Genomic DNA, 17,070 nt, shown 5'->3' with positions numbered 1-17,070 from the left:
GTTCTCAGGTGTCCAAAGCCAAGACCTGGCTGGCACTAGGTTGCTATGGGCTTCTCCAAGATGATCCCAGCTGTACCAAGATGACCTCTTGCTCAATAGGGGTTGTTTTTTTTGAAGAAATAAACATCTCCAAATACTCCCAAACCCAGCAACAGAACAAGAGCAGAGACAACTGATGCAAAATACGCAGAGAGTGACCACTACCGTGGGACATGAGGAGCATCTTGGTGCCAACACACTGCAGCAGGAAGGAAGTGACATGGGACTGTGCAGCTCATCCCATCGCACCCCAGTGCTGACAGGGAACCAGGAACTCAAAGGAATTTCTTTCTGCAAGAGCAAACAGGCAGCTCTGCACAGTAAACTGCAGGGTTTCAAGCTAAGAACGGCCTAAATTAAGGTGCAGAGTGACACTTTGGGTTTGGAGAGGCACCTTGTGGGACAGCCTGGAGGTGGCTCTCCATCAGCTCAGGAAGCACTGTGAGACAAGTGTGTATTCATGATTGCACACAGCATCTTCAGTTGCTCACATTGGCTAATAAAAACCCACTATGTGTTTCTATAGATTGAAGCAAGGCTTTCTGAGGAACCACAAAACCCTGCTTTTCCACAGGCTGAATGTTTCTAAACTTTTCCCCGCCACGAAACTCTGCAATAAAGTCTCCAAATTACACTCATTAGCTACATTGGGTTTCATTACCAGCCGTTCCCTCAGTGCCCATTACACCAGCTGGGTGCTGCATTTCAGGAATCCATTACATGCTAACAACAGAAATGTTTCCTCTTAAAATAAATAAAAAGAATAATTAAAAAAAGACTTTTTGGTGATAAACTGGTTCCTATTTCTTTCAAAGTCCAGGATGTTATCAGAGAAGGGAGATGGAAAAGCTGCTTTTGGACACCAGAGTTTCTCTACAATGCTCTTTTCTTCCAATTTATTTACTTTTAATAAGCATAATGAACAGAAGCAATAAGTTGTTATCCACACAAACAGTTTTTTAACCAATTCAGGCCCTGGTTTATGCACTCAGTAGTGTCTAGGAAACATGGTCAACACAACCCAGCATATCAAGAGCGAAAGTGTGCTGGCATATGGAGTTATAATTCACCCCCTTCTTGAATAGCTCATGTGCGGCATTTGCCACCATCAACAAAAAAAGAGAAGAAAACAAAGATGTTGGCAATAGACATCTGCAGTACCATGCTTCAGGGCTCACTTCCTTTAATTTCATGTTAGAAATTAAAGTAGGATCTTGCAAAACCTGGATATTTCCAAAACCTGACATTTCAGTAACCAAACTGCCCTCTCCACTGCAACCTACCTGTACACAGGGATTTCACTCTATTTGAATCTGAAGGCTTTTAAAGCATATTTAGGTGTAACTGGAATATATGTTATGAATAGAATCATAGAATGGTTTGTGTTGGAGGGGACTTTAAAGATCATCCAGTCCCAGCGCCCTGCCATGGGCAGGGACACCTTCCACTAGAGCAGGTTGCTCCAAGCCCCTGTGTCCAACCTGGCCTTGAACACTGCCAGGGATGAGGCAGCCACAACTGAATAGAAGAACTAAATGGAACATAAGAAGGCTCCTGTCTATTGGGTTTATATGTTGGGTAATTCTGGTAAAGCAAAGACCAAAGCAGGCTGTGAGCTGCAGCATACCTGGATTAGTAAAAGCTCAAATTTGAAGGGGTGGGAGGGAGGAGCAAAGAGCATTTTTGCATAAGTTACTTAGGAATTCACAGCCTTTAGAGGGTTGCCAACAAACTCAGCCATGCCTTGGTAAAACAGAAAGGAAACTATTACAGATATTACAGCTATTTGCATCCCTTCCATAGCAGGGGAAAAAAAGCCCTTACATTGCTAAGTGACAGGCTGAGTCAAACACTTCCTTTTTAATGAAAACTTTATTAGATCCCAGCATGGTTACAAGTTTGGAAATTGCTTTTAGTGAGTTTGATGAGTTTTGGAGCTAGGATTTAAGTCATTGTCCTTTGAATTTAATCTCATTCAAACTACATTTAATTTGATTGTGCTGCAGCACTTACTTGCATATGAGTAGTTTACCATTTTGCTACTATTCACCCCTTTGCAAGCAAGACCTCCCCTACCCCCAGCATCACCGCAAATACAGCACAGTGGCTATTCATAAGCCACAGGTGTCCTGCAAAGCTGCAGTGTTTGGGGTAATTTTGTGGGTTTTATTCCCCTCCATACATGCATGCTATCTAATACACACGTTTTACCTCTTTCTAAGTGGCTTCCAGCACCATGAGAGATGAGGAAAAGCTCTGCCTCACTTACCTCCCATATGGTTTGCCCATCTCCTCCCCAAGGAAGAAGCCCTTCATCACATGCGTCAAACAGAGTCTACCCTTGGCTTTTCTCTCCCTGTCCTGCTTTAACTCTTTCACCTGCCAGCAATGCAAAATCAACTGCAAATTGCTGCCACCTTTCTGCAACTCGATTTGCTGCCAAGAAAAAAAACCCCACCTTTGGCTACAGCCAGCAACAAGCAAAATGTGAAGAAACTGGTAAGTCATGTACATTGCTTCAGTCCTTGGACTGTTGTTCAGACACAGAATAAGGCTGTAAACCCCATGAAATGCAGCATGGTGGGCACAGAGGTGAGTGAAGCACCTGCTGCTCTTTCACAGTTCACACACAATCTACATTAAGCACTCCTTACATCCCTTATTGCTATCTCCAGGTACAATGTAAAATGTCAGCAAAATGATTTAGTCTTACTATGTTTAATTCACTCAGTTCTGTAAAAACTTTTCAACCCAGTTAGCAAAATCAAAACAAAGCCAAAAAAGTGCAGGGAGCCGTGTTATTAGGCAGAAGCTCTTCCCTGTGAGGGTGCTGAGGCGCTGGCACAGGGTGCCCAGAGAAGCTGTGGCTGCCCCATCCCTGGCAGTGTTCAAGGCCAGATTGGACACAGGGGCTTGGAGCAACCTGCTCTAGGGGAAGGTGTCCCTGCCCGTGGCAGGGCGCTGGGACTGGATGAGCTTTAAAGTCCCTTCCAACCCAAACCACTCCGTGATGCTATGACAAAGATGAGGTTTGAATCCTGTGGCGCAGAACTGCTCTTGGTTCTATTTTGGGATGCAGAGCCAGTCTTCACACATTCAGTGCCCGGAAAGAGAGACAGCGCGGGCACAGCATCCTGGCCGAGAGCCCTGACCTGAAGCTGTATCTAACTTGGGTTCCCAGTTTTTAATTGCACAGAGAAATGAAGCGGTCAGTGGATCCCAGCAGCACAGACCGGGCAACCAAAGAGCCAAGAACACAAAGGACTTCCAGCTCCTGGCTATAAACCAGGGCAACGCATTCCCTCCCTTCCCAGAAACAACGCTTGAGGTGGCCTTGTTCATGCTCCAGTGTTCTCTTCTTCTTCTTTTTCCCGTAATCTTGCTTAGCCACAATATTATAGGCTTTATAACATTTTTTGTTCAGGCCCAGTGAAGATTGTAAACATCTGTCTCTCCCACTGTTAATGATGTAGGGTCAGCAGCAGTACACGGCAATATCTGGGATGCATTAATGAAGCTGGCTAATAAAACTGGGGTACAAAGGTCTCATTTCATGAGTTGCCTAATCAGATGTTTCCAATATGAGCCTGGCTGTGATGCTCAAGTGCTGTGTCCACCTTCCTTCCATAAAGCAACAGCCATGGTGTGAGAGCAAGGTATCCATCTGCCCAGATATGTTGTTAAGTTCATGTGAACTCTTTTCCCTTCTCCACCCATGTCATCTTCAGGATTGCGCAACAGGGCAGGAATAGTTACAAATTGACCTTAAAATTTGGGTTTAATATTCATGGTTTCATTGTACAGAAAGCCAAACAAAAGCATGCAGCTGCTGTTGCACAATAGGTTGGATCCTCTACATGACTGCTCCGCGGAGCTGTTGGTACACCTCAAGGGCTGCTCTCAGTTCTTGTTCTTGGCCTGAGTCTGTATACAAGAGAACTGAGGCCACATAAATTCCCTGATTGGCTGGAAAAATTTGGATACAGCCAAATTTTGTAGAGTATAAATAGAAAACAAAGTATTTTGGACCTTTCACTTTGAAAGCGGAGCTCTCGAGGCGACATGACAATGCACAGAGTCACAGCAGTCATCCTCATGATTGTGATCTCCAGTGGTGAGTTGCCTCAATTTTAGTAAACATTACTCATTGTAACCTGCCCTCTTTGTCTTGCTTTCAATGAGGTGTAGCTGTAAGGGTTTAGGAACTGATTTGTTCTCTGACATTTTTTGCTTTGGAAAACCACCCTTCTCTTATTGCATAGAAACCTCCATGGAAAAATCCTTTTTAGATATGGTAAAGAGTTGTGGCAAGATTTTGTTGGAGTAATAACACTGATTGAATAAGAAAGAATCAGTCGAGGCACATCGATTACTAACAGCATGCATGTTTTCTCGCAAGCCTTCCCCTTAAAGATCAGCCCGCTGAGCTTAGAGTGTTCCCAGAGATGTTTCAGTGTTTAGTGTCATCACCTTTGATTTGACAAAGAATACACAATTCATTAAAATAAGTGAAGACTACCTAGAACAAAGGGTTGCTTTGCTTGAGGAAGGCATTAGAGGTTTCCTGCAGCCTTGTAGCACCAGACCTTCAGTGCCAGCACATCATTTCCTCTGTGTATACTCCCAAGACCAACAGGGATGGTCTCTGCCGAGCTGTCCACACACACCAATAAGCCCCAGATCATTTCTTCTTCCCAGCCCCATTCTTGCCAAAGCATCCTGTGGGAAGCCCTGGTAGTTCTGGGAGGGGAGCAGGGCTGTCAGAGGTGTGTAGAAGGTACCAAGGCAGGGCTTGCCTTTCTCCCCTTCTCTCCTATGTTTTCCATCTCTCAGACATCATCAGGGCTGTAGCACCAGCATGGATTTGACTGTGGGTGGTGATAGCTGGAGTCTGGAATAAAAAATAGGAGGAGGTTCCTCTAATCCCCTACTTGCTGCTACTTTGAAACAGTGATATAGAAATGCTGGGAGGTAGAAAATGAAACCAGTAAAAGGTGGATGGCAGCTTGTATTTGTGACTGGATCCCACATTAGAGAATAGGAATGGACTTGGTGGGTCTCTCTTGGCCCTATTTTTTACAGTTCAGTATCCCAAAATCCTGGTGGCTCAGCTCACCTTCCAGGCAGAGAGATCCCATAGCTCCAGCCTCATGCCTGGCATGTGAGTGCAGCACAGCCCATCTGCCCTGGGGCGGTGGGAGATGAGTGGGTCATCCCATGATGTCCCCTCCAGATCTATTTGTTCTGCATTTCTGCTTTGAGGTTTCTGCTGTAAGTACCCTCAAACATCACTGGAAAAAGCATAAAACAAAAGAATGTTGTTTCATTGCATTTCTAATATTAACTTGCATTAAAAGATGAGCAACCTTCTAGTTCGCAGAAGCCTGATACATGATTACAGCGAAGTCCAAAGGGAACTTGCTGTTGATTAAACAACACAAGCAGGAAAATCCCATTTCTAGCTTGTGGCTTTCATCTTCTGCTCTTCTCTGTTCTTCTTTTTCAGCTACTGCAGCACAATGGGCCAAAATCTGCTCCGGTCAACCCTCAAACAAAATCAGAGGCTGTGACTCCCATGGCTGTGGTGGATACAATTACCCCAGGTTCTGGGCTGGGATTGTGGGAGATGGCTGTGCTTAAAACTTCCTTAAAACAGGAATGAGCATGAGAAAATGGGCAAGAGGGGGGTTTCTAGCTGCAAAGGTGCCCTGCTGTGGGCTAACCCACCTTGCTCTTCTTCTTCAGAGGGGCAAGGAAGCACAAGGGAGTGGATGTGGTGTGTGAGGACGGCTCGGTGGTGTACGCACCCTTCACAGGGAACATTGACAAACGAGCCAGGCCCTATGGAAACAACAATGCCATCGACAACGGAGTTCAGCTGTCAGGATCAGGTACAGAGCTAAAACGTGTGTCTTGCAAAGCCTCGTTGCAAAATACTTCGATTCATTTATAGAGCTTTAAACCAACCCAAAAATCATGACCCCAACTCAAGCCACGTCTGCTTGCACATGAATCCAAGTGAGAGCTGTAACTCAGAAACCCAGGCTCTGTTAATGCAGGAAAATTGATTGCAGAGGTTACAGCATGTCACATCTATTATAAAAGTCAAAGAATGAAGCTGGTCCTTTTGCACATTTTGGATAATTAAAGGAACCCATCTTAACTCCCTTCCCCACCTTCCTCTGTTAAGTAATTTCCTGTTCTCTTCTTGGTGCTATAGGAGCATCATCGTATTTTCTGTAACTTTTTCTGCTGCTCAATCTCTTATAATTTTATTGTCATTTGCATTGTGCTACTGAACATTATGACTTTGCCAGGCTCTTAAACCATTTCATAGGAGCAAGTTTCCCTCTCTTTTCTCTCCCGTTAACAGGATTCTGCATTAAGATGTTTTACATCAAACCCATCAAGGTCAGCGGCCTGATCAGGAAGGGGGAGAAAATTGGCGTCCTGCTGCCCATGCAGAAGGTCTACCGAGGAATTATATCCCATGTCCACATCCAGAACTGTGACTCAACAGATCCTACTCCCAACCTGTAAACAGGAGGCTGCGTATCACGGGCAAAGCCTTCAGCCCCCCATTTGTACTCATTAAATTGCTTGGGCAGAGGTAACCACTCTAGTAAAGTGGAAGCTACTGAGTCTCAAATGGATGTTCCACCTAAAAAGTATGCATGAGCAAAATGCTGGTGGTCATCTGAACATAAATAGGCTCAGAGTAAGGTATAACACATGCTTTAACACTGTTATCATATATTGCATGTCACGGACCTCACAGGTGAAGGCTGAAGCAGTGGGGAACGGGGTGGCTGGGAGGTCGTGGACCCTCGATGCTCAGCTGCAGCTCCCTCCTCTTGGACTTCCCTTCTCCCTTTGCAGCCAAACATGAAGATTTCTTCAATAAGCCAGAAATATCACTTGTACTTGCATATGGAAAATCACATTATTAAAGGGCTGCTTCACTACAAACGGCTTTGAATTCCTCTGGTGCTGTCACAGAGTTTGGGGTGGGTTCTGCTTTTTTAATACAGCTGGGGAGAAAAAATTGTGTATAAAGCTGAAACCTAAATCTTTCCTGGGGCCCATCACCAAAAACATAAACCACCATTAATGAAGTAACTCATTCCTTTTCCCCAGACTCCTGCTTCAGCATTGCCTTGGCACACTCGGGCTGCCTTTTGTCCAAGTGAGGCATTTCTTTCCATTAGTAAATCAGCTGAAGACTTTCCTGGGACAACAAGCTCTTGTTAACAGGACAGGGCTTTTCAGGCCAAGACTACCAACATGCTACTGGGAGTCTCAAGAGCTAAATGGCTTTACAAGCGCCGCAGGCTCACTTATTTACCAACACAACTGCAGCCTCTGATAAGCTGCTTCAGTGCGAGCTGCGTGTGTCCTGACAGCAGGTTTGTTGCTCCTAAGAAACTACAGGAAGATACTCACTACATCTGTGAGAAGTGCTTAATGTGCCATGTCCCATTCACCTCCCACGGGAACCACTTTAATTTTGCTATGAGTGAAAAATCAGCATGTCCCTATAAATATACTGCAGGGACAGATAGTAACCAGGCACTGCAGGAGAGCCAATACAATTGAATTTGCAGTGAAAAAAACCACTTTCCCTTATACTGAAAGCAGAAACATTTCAGTTTCAGAAACATTTCCACTTGTACATTAAGGACAGCAGCCCAGTGTTTTTGTGGTGTTCCCCACAGGCTGGCTTCACAAACCCTCTTCAGGAAGCTATTATTTAGCCTGAGCTTTTCCAGCAGCACAGGGAGGTGCAGTGCTTTGAGATGCAGGATGCTCCTGAGAGAGATACAGGGCAAACACTAAAGCTTCCAGTTTAGCTGGGGCTGTCACCCAGCAGCAGGGAGGAAACAGTGAATACACTTACCGCTTTAGGTTACAGAGCAGTTGAGGCACACAGCATAAGTAAATCCAGCTTTATCTTTTCAGTCTAGTAAAAAGATAACCGGCTGTAAAGGAAGAGAAAAGACAATTTGTAGCTGACTCTGGGAAGGAAATAAAGGGCTGGTAAAATGCACAGATCTAGAAATATTCAAGGTGAGGAAAGAGGATGCTGGAGGAAGTAACCTGTGCAACAAGGCTTTTCAGGGAAGAGCCATGCAGAATTGCTCTGTTTCTGCATCAGTTCTGCAGGGATCCTTCTATTGTTATCCCTTTTATTTTACAGGTTTTTACCACAAGGTCCCAGACTAACCGCCTAAAACTGTGACTCAAATCTACACTATACCCTTCTGCTTCCCCAGGTGCCAAAGGACTTCTGTAGGGTTCAGTCAGAGCTTTGGCCTCCCCATGAGATAGGACATAGGTAGCAAAAAGATTGTGTTCTTCAATCCTCATAAAAACCTGCCTAACTCAGGCTTTGCAAGTATGTTAGTAAAAGCAAAATAAGTCAGAGATGGAGTCTTCAATCAGACTTGTGCATCAGCACAAGTTCAGCTGCATCTTCAGCTTATACTTTCAAAAGGAGAAAGGCAACATACTCAGATCTGCTACACCCAGCTACCTACTTGGAATGACATACCCAGCCATGTCTTTTGGCTGATCAGCTAGCGCAACCTGCTGACTTTCCAGAGATACTACAATATAAACCATGCACACAAAGCTTAGTTAATCAGAGGCAAAATTCCTCTTATCTCAGCCTTGTCCACCATCAGAAGCCTGAACAAATAGTGAGTGCAGTTTGGTTTACGCTGTGCCAGCTTGATTTTCACCATGAAAGCTTATGCTGCTAATTGTACCAGTGAATTCTGCTACAGTTAATTTTTAGAATGTACTTTGTTTTATAATACTTGTTCATTTTTCAGAGAAGCAGCTTTTAAGGTTCTTTAATAACATATTGTACACAGATCAGCCAGGACATAAGTGCTCAGCATTGACTTGTCCCCACACTAAACACACTGGACTAGCCAAGAGGACAAAGCCAATTATTCTGGAATCCTCTAGGAAGACAATTTGCCTTTCCAATTGCCTGCTGACAAGCCTGGCCAACCTGCAGTGATGATACTATAACATGACCAAGAAGTAAGATGTGCAGTGCTCATTTATCCGATTCACTAGGGCTACAGCCCCACAGAGGTTGCAAAGAGGAAGGACTTTACGGACCAAATCATCAGTTTTTGGATGTTGGCTGAATCTTCCTGAGCTGAAACATGTGTAAAGGAAACAATGGAGAAACCAGCCCTCCCTTGCGGGCAATCAAAGGGGGATGGCAGCACAGCTGGAAGGAAACCACAGGCCTTGGCTGGGGGGTTGGCTCTGCCTTTTGCTGATGTTTCTGCTCACAGGGTCCACTACCATTGCCCACATGTGTCTCATAGTTTTCTGGCTTCTATTCCTCCAAAAACATTGTTCCATCATTCTACTATCTGAATTTTCTTATTAAGAAATAATGGTAAGATAATTAGTATATTAAGAGGGCCCAGTCTAACGTTTGCAATGTTTATGGACATATGCACGACAGGTACCATTCATCCAAAAGCACTGGTAACTGGTAGTGTACCCTCCTGAAACACCACATCATTTACACAGCACAGTCACAGCACCTTTGGAAAGGCTGAACAGCAAAGTAGGCATTTCTCCTGGGCAGTATCAGGCTTCACTCATTCCCTGCCTGTTGATATCACCCCAAGCACTCACATTTGCCCACTGTACTCTTGCTCGATCCATGAGAAGACCTCCAATGGATTTACATAGCCAAGGAAGTTACTACTGACATAAAAAGGGCAAAATGGGGAATTCTCACCATTTATACAGGAGAAAGCAGCCAGCATTTCCCAAGTGAACGCACCTGCTCTTGCTGTGCTCCTCACAGCACTGGCTCCTCTCTGTCTCCTTACCCACTCCCCACCACAGGGAAGGAAGTGGGGCAACGTTGGCTGGTTGTCCCATATCCTTCTGTTAGAATGTGCTCAGCAGCCAGTTTGTGTCTTTCACAACTGCACCTACCAACTGTTCTATTAACATCTCCGTTGCCCAACACAGGAATCCCACCAGCTTTGGTTCAGCGCTTCCTCATGCCCAAGGGGAGAGGTCTGCAGCTTCCAGCTCACCCAGGGAAGATGTGGAATGCAACCGCAATATCATACCCTGAAAACTCTTTTGTTAAGAATACTTCACCAGAAGTGCATTAGATATATTATAGTAGCAAACGACGTTTTGACATGTTTTAGAAAGAACAGAGCAAGAAACGATGCTGTGAAGATCTCTGATGGAGAAAACATAGGAATTGTACAGAGCTATGAGCAATTTGGAATCAGCTCTAACACAAATGAAATGAAATAAAAATGGTAAAGAACACGTAGCTTAGAGTCATTTTACAAAGCACCAGACTGCAAAACAGGACTCAAAAGAGCTTTCAGTGGCTGTGCACCTATAACAGAGTTGAACTGCTCTCCTCCTGCCTTCCAGCTTGGCTGGCTTTACACCCAGCCTTTCCTTGGCAAGGTATTCTAGAGTGGATTGAGGTGCTGCAAGTTCTTCCTTGGTAAAACCAGAGGGTTGTTTCTGGCAAGGGTCACACAAACCCTGTCTTTCAGCTCAGGGATAAGCAGCATCCCTAAATCCTGAATATGCACTGAAAGCTCTTACCAGCACCTTTGTAAGCCTAGACTCTGTTATATTGAGCAAATTACAACCAAAATCCCCATCAAAACTAGACTGAGGGGACATAACATTCATATAAATGTTTGAGTGTGAATAACAGCAGTTCTTTCTGGCAGGATGGAGGAGAAAGCAGCAGGGGTAAAATCAGCCAAGCCACTTGTAATAACCCCAGGGAGGGCTAAAAGATTGTTTGTAACATTGGCTGTAAATAAAAAGCTTGGAACCACGAGTGAAAAATTTGTCTCCAGTTGCTTATTCCATGGAGATTTGCAGAAAGCACAATGTACAGATGGTCTTTGCAAACTGGAAGTGAGCAGAGACATCTGTTCGTCCTCCAAATAAAACCTGCAGGACTTCCAGAGGTCTCTCTAACTTGGAGCATCAGACAGGATCAGAAAGCACCATGATTCATTTAAATGTCATATTGACTAAGACATGTCTGTAAAGAAAACCTAACGCTTTTCTGCAAGTAGAGCAGAAAATCAAACTGGAGGATTAAGAGAGACATTAAGGATCCTGCTTAATAGTACAAGAGCTGAAATCAAGCAGATATTATATCAATCATTTAAAAACCTTATTCCATGCAACTTGGGTTTGCAACTGTTTGTTTCAGAACTTGGAAATGTTTTAATAAGAATTTAGTTGTCAAAAACTATGGTTTCAGCGAAAAGCCTTTATGGATTTCATAGTCCAGGCTAGGTGACAGTTTCAGCTGAACAGGGGAAAAAAAGGCATGTTTCCATGCAGAAGTGTCTGTATTTCTCAGCCTCAATGAATACTCATGTTACAGCAAACATTACACCTTCATGTGCTCTCTGTCACAGTGTTAGAAAGCTCTAATGGCACATACACCTGAGGAGGAGGTACTGGAATGTGGATGAAGTGGTTACCTCCACTGTGGAGTTTCTCCCTCCAACTCAATCCTCTGGACCACATTATTAGTTCCTACCATTTTGGGCCTAAATGAGTCCTTGCTTCAGGAGGGGAAAGAAAAGGTGTTAAGAAACGTTTCACCCAGAGCTTCCTGAAACGTGGGACTGTTCGTTTCCATCTGTTACTGTGTGCTAAGAGACCACTTATTTTATCCATCTTTCCCAACCAGTTCTAACAACTGTTTGTAGACATCCTCAGTGCCTAATATGGCAACAGCATCTGCCCAGAGCTGTAATGATTTGCCTAAGACTGATTGGCCAAGACAACAGACTTGGGCTTTCAAAAACACATAAATACCCCAGGCAGCAACTGCTCAATGTCTTTGATCCGATCAAAGAACACCGGTGAACCAGCCACACAATGCCAGCTCTCAGCCTGGTCGCCCTGGTCAGCCTGGTGTCCACTGGTGAGTTGAGATCTCTATATTGCAGTTGGTCTTGACTGGTTTTAGGTAGACACTAATGAATTAATGACATTTGCTCAAACATAAATAATTCTAAGGGGTTTTCAATGTAGTTTTATGAAGAATTATGGTAATATGCACAGTTATGGTACTATAAAACATTGAATTAGGTGTGCATTTAGAGTCATATATTGAAGTGTTTAGAGGTTTTATGAAGAAAGTGAAAATAGTTTGACTTCTTTCACAAACTAATATTAAAAACATTTATCCACAGCCTTGCTTTGGTTTTAGGGTGTGTACCTTAAAATAAGACCCCAAGAAAAAAGGATCAAATCTATATAGCAGGTTGTACCATGTTCTTTTACCTGTATTCTGAAATTATAAACTCCCATGAGCTCATGTCTTCCGCTTTAAACACCCTATTTTGCACCTTAACACTTTCTTTTGTACTGTACAAAGAATATGGTTAAATTTTCCCTATTTTCCCCTTTTGCACATGCAGTTTTTGCCACGCAGCTGGACGCACACCCACCCCAACAACAACACAGACACTGGGCCCCTATTTGCAGTGGGAACCCCACCAACAAGATCCGGGGCTGTGACAGATACGGCTGTGGCAACTTCGGTGCTGACAGGTAATCACAGACTCGTTTGGGTTAAAGGGACCTTAAAGCTCATCCAGTTCCAACCCCCTGCCAGGGGCAGGGACACCTTCCACTAGAGCAGGTTGCTCCAAGCCCCTGTGTCCAACCTGGCCTTGAACACTGCCAGGGATGGGGCAGCCACAGCTTCTCTGGGCACCCTGTGCCAGCGCCTCAGCACCCTCACAGGGAAGAGCTTCTTCCTAATGTCTCATCTCAGTCTTCCCTCTTTCAGCTCGAAGCTATTACCCCTTGACCTGAGCACTGGGGTTTGCTGCTGCTTTCCTAAATGAAATGTTTAACCAGAGTTGACACTTAATGAGTGAAGATTGTTGGCTGCAGGACCTTTTACTCATTTTCAGGACATTACTTGGCAATCTTACAGAAGTGCAGTAACACCACTGCTACCAACTGATCCATGGGGGAAGAAGCAAGACCATTACATGAATTAGCAGCCAGAGTAGAGGAAATGGGAAGCATTTCAAGGATCTGAATCATCTATTCTTGATGCTTATAGACCAGATACTTAACTAAAATTCAGCAATGGCTTAAAAGAATGCCAAGAAGATTAATTTACACAAGCTAAAGGTCTGCCAGCATCATTATTTTTAAGTAGGCACCTCATAGCAGAACAAGCTATATTTCCCTGAAAAATGCTTTTATGCATAGAATGGCTCCTGCCTTCCCTGCATTTTCCTGTCACCTTCTCTCCCCAGGCACTGTAAGAAGTGTCCATCCTCATCATGCAACTTCCAGATCTCTAAGTGAGAAAATGCCAAATGTAAGATTCTATTTTATACCAAAATAGGATGTATTTTGGGGTAGAACAGGGCTACTTTTCTACACCATGAACATGGGAAAATTAAAAGTACCCTTAAAATCTGAAATCTCACCCCCCCTTAATGAAGGTTAGAGTAATACAAACATTTTACAATAAAGATGGATCAAAGCCAGTGTTTCTTTCCAATTTCATTGCAGATGCAAAAGATTTCTTAGACAAGCTTCAGATACCCTACTGTGTTAACTGACATATCTACATGTGATGTTAAGCCCGACAGACTCCTCTAATTCCATATTTGTGTTTTCAGGCACAGTGGTAAAGGAAAGCACGCTGGCGTGGATGTCATCTGCACTGATGGAGCGACAGTGTATGCTCCTTTCAGCGGGCAGCTCTCTGGACCCATTCGATTCTTCCATAACGGAAATGCCATCGATGATGGAGTCCAAATCAGCGGATCAGGCAAGTAATTAACAGCAGATACCTTGTGAGGCAGGAACAAGTAATCATTTTACCTACTTGAGTAAGGTTTCTGTGCCTCTTCAATTCAAGCAAACTGTTGCTTGATCTTACACCCTCTCTAGTTCATCCACTAAAGTACAACTATGCTGCTGCTCCAAAATATCAGAAGTCAGCACCAGCAGGATGTAGTTCTTTTCCTATGCTTTTCTTGGAGAGGAGGGAAGAAAGGAGCTGAAAAACAGGTAGCAGGAAAACAACAACCCTAGATCAAAAAAAGGAAGCAGTAAAAATAAAGTATCAGGAATAGCTCTCAGTTTTGCTGAGAGGATGTTTTCTGTCCCAACTCTCTCTTTTCCTCACTTCCTCAGCAAATTCAGTAATTTTTGTTTCAGGATTGTTGGTACCTTGACCACATTTCTGCTTCATCACTACAGTCTCCAGTAAGAGGCTGGCACGGAAGGTTTCTTGCTCACCCCAAGATCAGAGGCAGCTGATGTTTCCTGACCTTGCTTCCTCTCCCGTCTCTTCCAGGTTACTGTGTAAAGCTTGTCTGTATTCACCCCATCCGGTACAACGGCCAAATCCATAGAGGGCAACAACTCGGGAGAATGCTGCCAATGCAAAAAGTATTTCCTGGCATTATCTCCCACATCCATGTTGAGAACTGCGACCACTCCGATCCTACTCATCTACTTACGCCTGGTAAAAAAACAGCAAACACCACCCCCACCCCCCCCCAATAAGTAGTAAAATGAATTAAAATGAAGTTATTAATTAATTTCAATTAAGGAAAGCAACATCAAAGAGCAATAATCCCCCTCCTTGACAGCAACATCCAAAAGGAAGAGAATATGCATTATACATACAGCATAACAGGACTGCAGGCGGTGTTACAGTGAGGAGAATATATGAGCTTGTGTTTATTGCCCCCCCACGACACAGCAGCATCAGGTCTCAGCAATAAACTGAGTCAGACATCTCTTCTTGGTTGTACACTTTTAACTACTGAGGTGTTCTCAGTATGACATCTATAGCAGACTTTGGGATGATTCTTTGTAAATGCAAATACTACATTGGTAGTAATGGAGAAAAGGATTTGAGGAGCCTGGTCCCATCAGCCTGGGCATAGAATAAGAAACAAAACTGAGTCTTTTCCCATCCCTCCTATTACCCTGTAGGAACTGCGATACTCCTGAATTTTTGTCTTTAAAGCGTGTTCCCTATGAGAGACAACCCTCACCTAGAAACATTACAATCCAGTCTTAGGTGTACATTCTATTTACATTTCCTAATGGATGACACGTTTTGTGGAGCAAACATCCAATTACACATATGGAATGTATCGAATGTTCCTACCTAACTAAAGTTAAAGCACAGTAGTTACAAACAACACACTTACAACCTAAAAGTTAACCTTGATGTGTTGTGTTTCTGTATTTCAAAGTTGTTCCACCACTCCCACAAGAAGACAGACACTGGGCAACACTGTGCTCCGGGAATCCTACAAATGAGATCCGAGGCTGTGATAAATATGGCTGTGGATACTACGGAGCTCCAAGGTACTAGAATTGGAACGTGTGGGGGTTTATCGCTGCTCCACTGAAATAGAGTTGAACCCTGTTCTAGTCACTTAAGCTTTGAAGGCGTAGGTTGGACATGAAGAAACATTTTTACTACAGGGGTAATGCAGCACGACGACAGGCTGCCCATGTGTGCTGACCATGAGGCCTGACCAGAGACTTCTCTAATTGCATGTTTGTTTTCAGACGCAATGGCAAAGGAAAGCACACTGGTGTGGATGTCATCTGTTCTGATGGAGCAAACGTCTATGCTCCCTTTTCTGGCCAGCTCTCTGGACCCATCAAAATCTTCCACAATGGAAATTCCATTGATGATGGAGTCCAAATCAGAGGATCAGGTAAACAACTACTGTTCATTTAACATTTCTTCGACTTGAGGTCATGTAGGATGTATTACCTTGCAGCTAACCAAGTAGTTAAGCAAGGTACATGTTTTGAAACACTGCATCCTATCCACTTACCTGCAGAACTTTTTGCTCCTATGTTAGAATGCAAATCATTGAGTTTTGAAGAATGTCTTCGAGCTCTTCTCTTTACTAAAGCAGGAATTCCCACCTTCTCTTCCTTCTTCCACCAAGCCAACAACTCCAACCACTATCTATTTTTTATGACCGCAGCATCTTTGCTATTTTGGTATTTCCACTATTGATATCCCAGTGGAAAGTACACAACAGAAAACGTATTTCTGAAATAGAGTTAGTACAGAACAAATGCTTTATCAGTCATCGGATGTTTTCCCTCTTGTTTTCACCAGGATTCTGTGTAAAACTACTCTGCATCCACCCCATCAGATACAACGGTAGGATTTCTAAGGGGCAAATCCTTGGGAGAATGTTGCCAATGCAAAGAGTATTTCCTGGGATCACATCTCACATTCACGTTGAGAACTGCGATCGCTCAGATCCTACTAGCAATCTTGAAAGGGGGAAAGGGCAAAGAGAGTGAAATGGAAACATAGTAAATTCCAAATAAATTCATCTCAGCATCCAAAAGTTGTTTTTCCTTCTCATGTACAACAGCTTATATTACAACCGCTTTGATACTTTAAGCCTTACATAATATTGCAAGGTGCTAACATTACTACACGTTCCATGTACCAATTAGGTACTGGGTTTTAAGTACCTGTAGTTGTTGTGAATGTTGTATCTTAGGCTAATTGACAAACTATTACACCTTGGCAAACAAAGATTATTTTAGATTTTGAGGGCACCTGAACTGAGGAATAGAGTGAAATTGAAACTCTCCACAAGGTATAAAAGATGCTGTTTGGCGTTGTCACACCAGAACAACCGGTGTCTTTACTGGATGGCAAAAGGGACTCCACACAAGGAAAAAGGATTTTTGTCAGAATTTGCATTTACAAGAGAAGCGGGGAATTAGCAATGACTAAGTACAAGCTTTCTCAGCCTGAACAATCAGCATGATGAGTAGCTCACCCCCTCATGTGGCAGAAAAGGCGTATTACTGTTAGCTTCTCTCTGCAGTGACCCTACAAATCTCCTCAGCGTATCAGGTGTAAACGCTGTACTTCATTTTGAGGGGTTTAGTTACTCTAACAAACTGTTCCGTTGCCTTACATGCTTCACAGATGGGGTTTTAGAA

General features: G+C 43.6%; 2 protein-coding genes across 2 annotated transcripts; both read left to right on the top strand.

Annotated features, from left to right (window-relative positions):
* The first annotated feature begins 4,045 nt into the window (after positions 1–4,045).
* On the top strand, positions 4,046–7,008 carry LECT2 (leukocyte cell derived chemotaxin 2). The gene is made up of 4 exons (XM_030504979.1): positions 4,046–4,153; positions 5,546–5,642; positions 5,785–5,930; positions 6,413–7,008. Exons 1-4 carry the CDS (start codon positions 4,102–4,104, stop codon positions 6,577–6,579), a joined length of 462 nt encoding a protein of 153 aa, XP_030360839.1. The 5' UTR covers positions 4,046–4,101; the 3' UTR covers positions 6,580–7,008.
* Positions 7,009–11,903: 4,895 nt separating this feature from the next.
* On the top strand, positions 11,904–16,460 carry LOC115616112 (myeloid protein 1). Its single transcript, XM_030504978.1, has 7 exons — positions 11,904–12,010; positions 12,510–12,642; positions 13,737–13,888; positions 14,420–14,590; positions 15,333–15,447; positions 15,655–15,806; positions 16,223–16,460. Exons 1-7 carry the CDS (start codon positions 11,965–11,967, stop codon positions 16,411–16,413), a joined length of 960 nt encoding a protein of 319 aa, XP_030360838.1. The 5' UTR covers positions 11,904–11,964; the 3' UTR covers positions 16,414–16,460.
* Positions 16,461–17,070: the final 610 nt, after the last annotated feature.

This window comes from Strigops habroptila, chromosome 12 (assembly GCF_004027225.2).
Source record: "Strigops habroptila isolate Jane chromosome 12, bStrHab1.2.pri, whole genome shotgun sequence".
Classification (NCBI taxonomy): domain Eukaryota; kingdom Metazoa; phylum Chordata; class Aves; order Psittaciformes; family Psittacidae; genus Strigops; species Strigops habroptila.
The sequence above is the reverse complement of the archived record's forward strand: the minus strand, read 5'-3'. Positions and strand labels throughout refer to the sequence as shown.

Coding starts and splice junctions, on each gene's coding strand:
- LECT2 (XM_030504979.1), top strand. CDS start 4,102: ATGACAATGCACAGAGTCACAGCAGTCATCCTCATGATTGTGATCTCC. Junction 5,643..5,784: donor GGTGGATACAATTACCCCAG/GTTCTGGGCTGG, acceptor CTTCTTCTTCAG/AGGGGCAAGGAAGCACAAGG. Junction 5,931..6,412: donor AGTTCAGCTGTCAGGATCAG/GTACAGAGCTAA, acceptor TCCCGTTAACAG/GATTCTGCATTAAGATGTTT.
- LOC115616112 (XM_030504978.1), top strand. CDS start 11,965: ATGCCAGCTCTCAGCCTGGTCGCCCTGGTCAGCCTGGTGTCCACTG. Junction 13,889..14,419: donor AGTCCAAATCAGCGGATCAG/GCAAGTAATTAA, acceptor CGTCTCTTCCAG/GTTACTGTGTAAAGCTTGTC. Junction 15,448..15,654: donor GGATACTACGGAGCTCCAAG/GTACTAGAATTG, acceptor GTTTGTTTTCAG/ACGCAATGGCAAAGGAAAGC.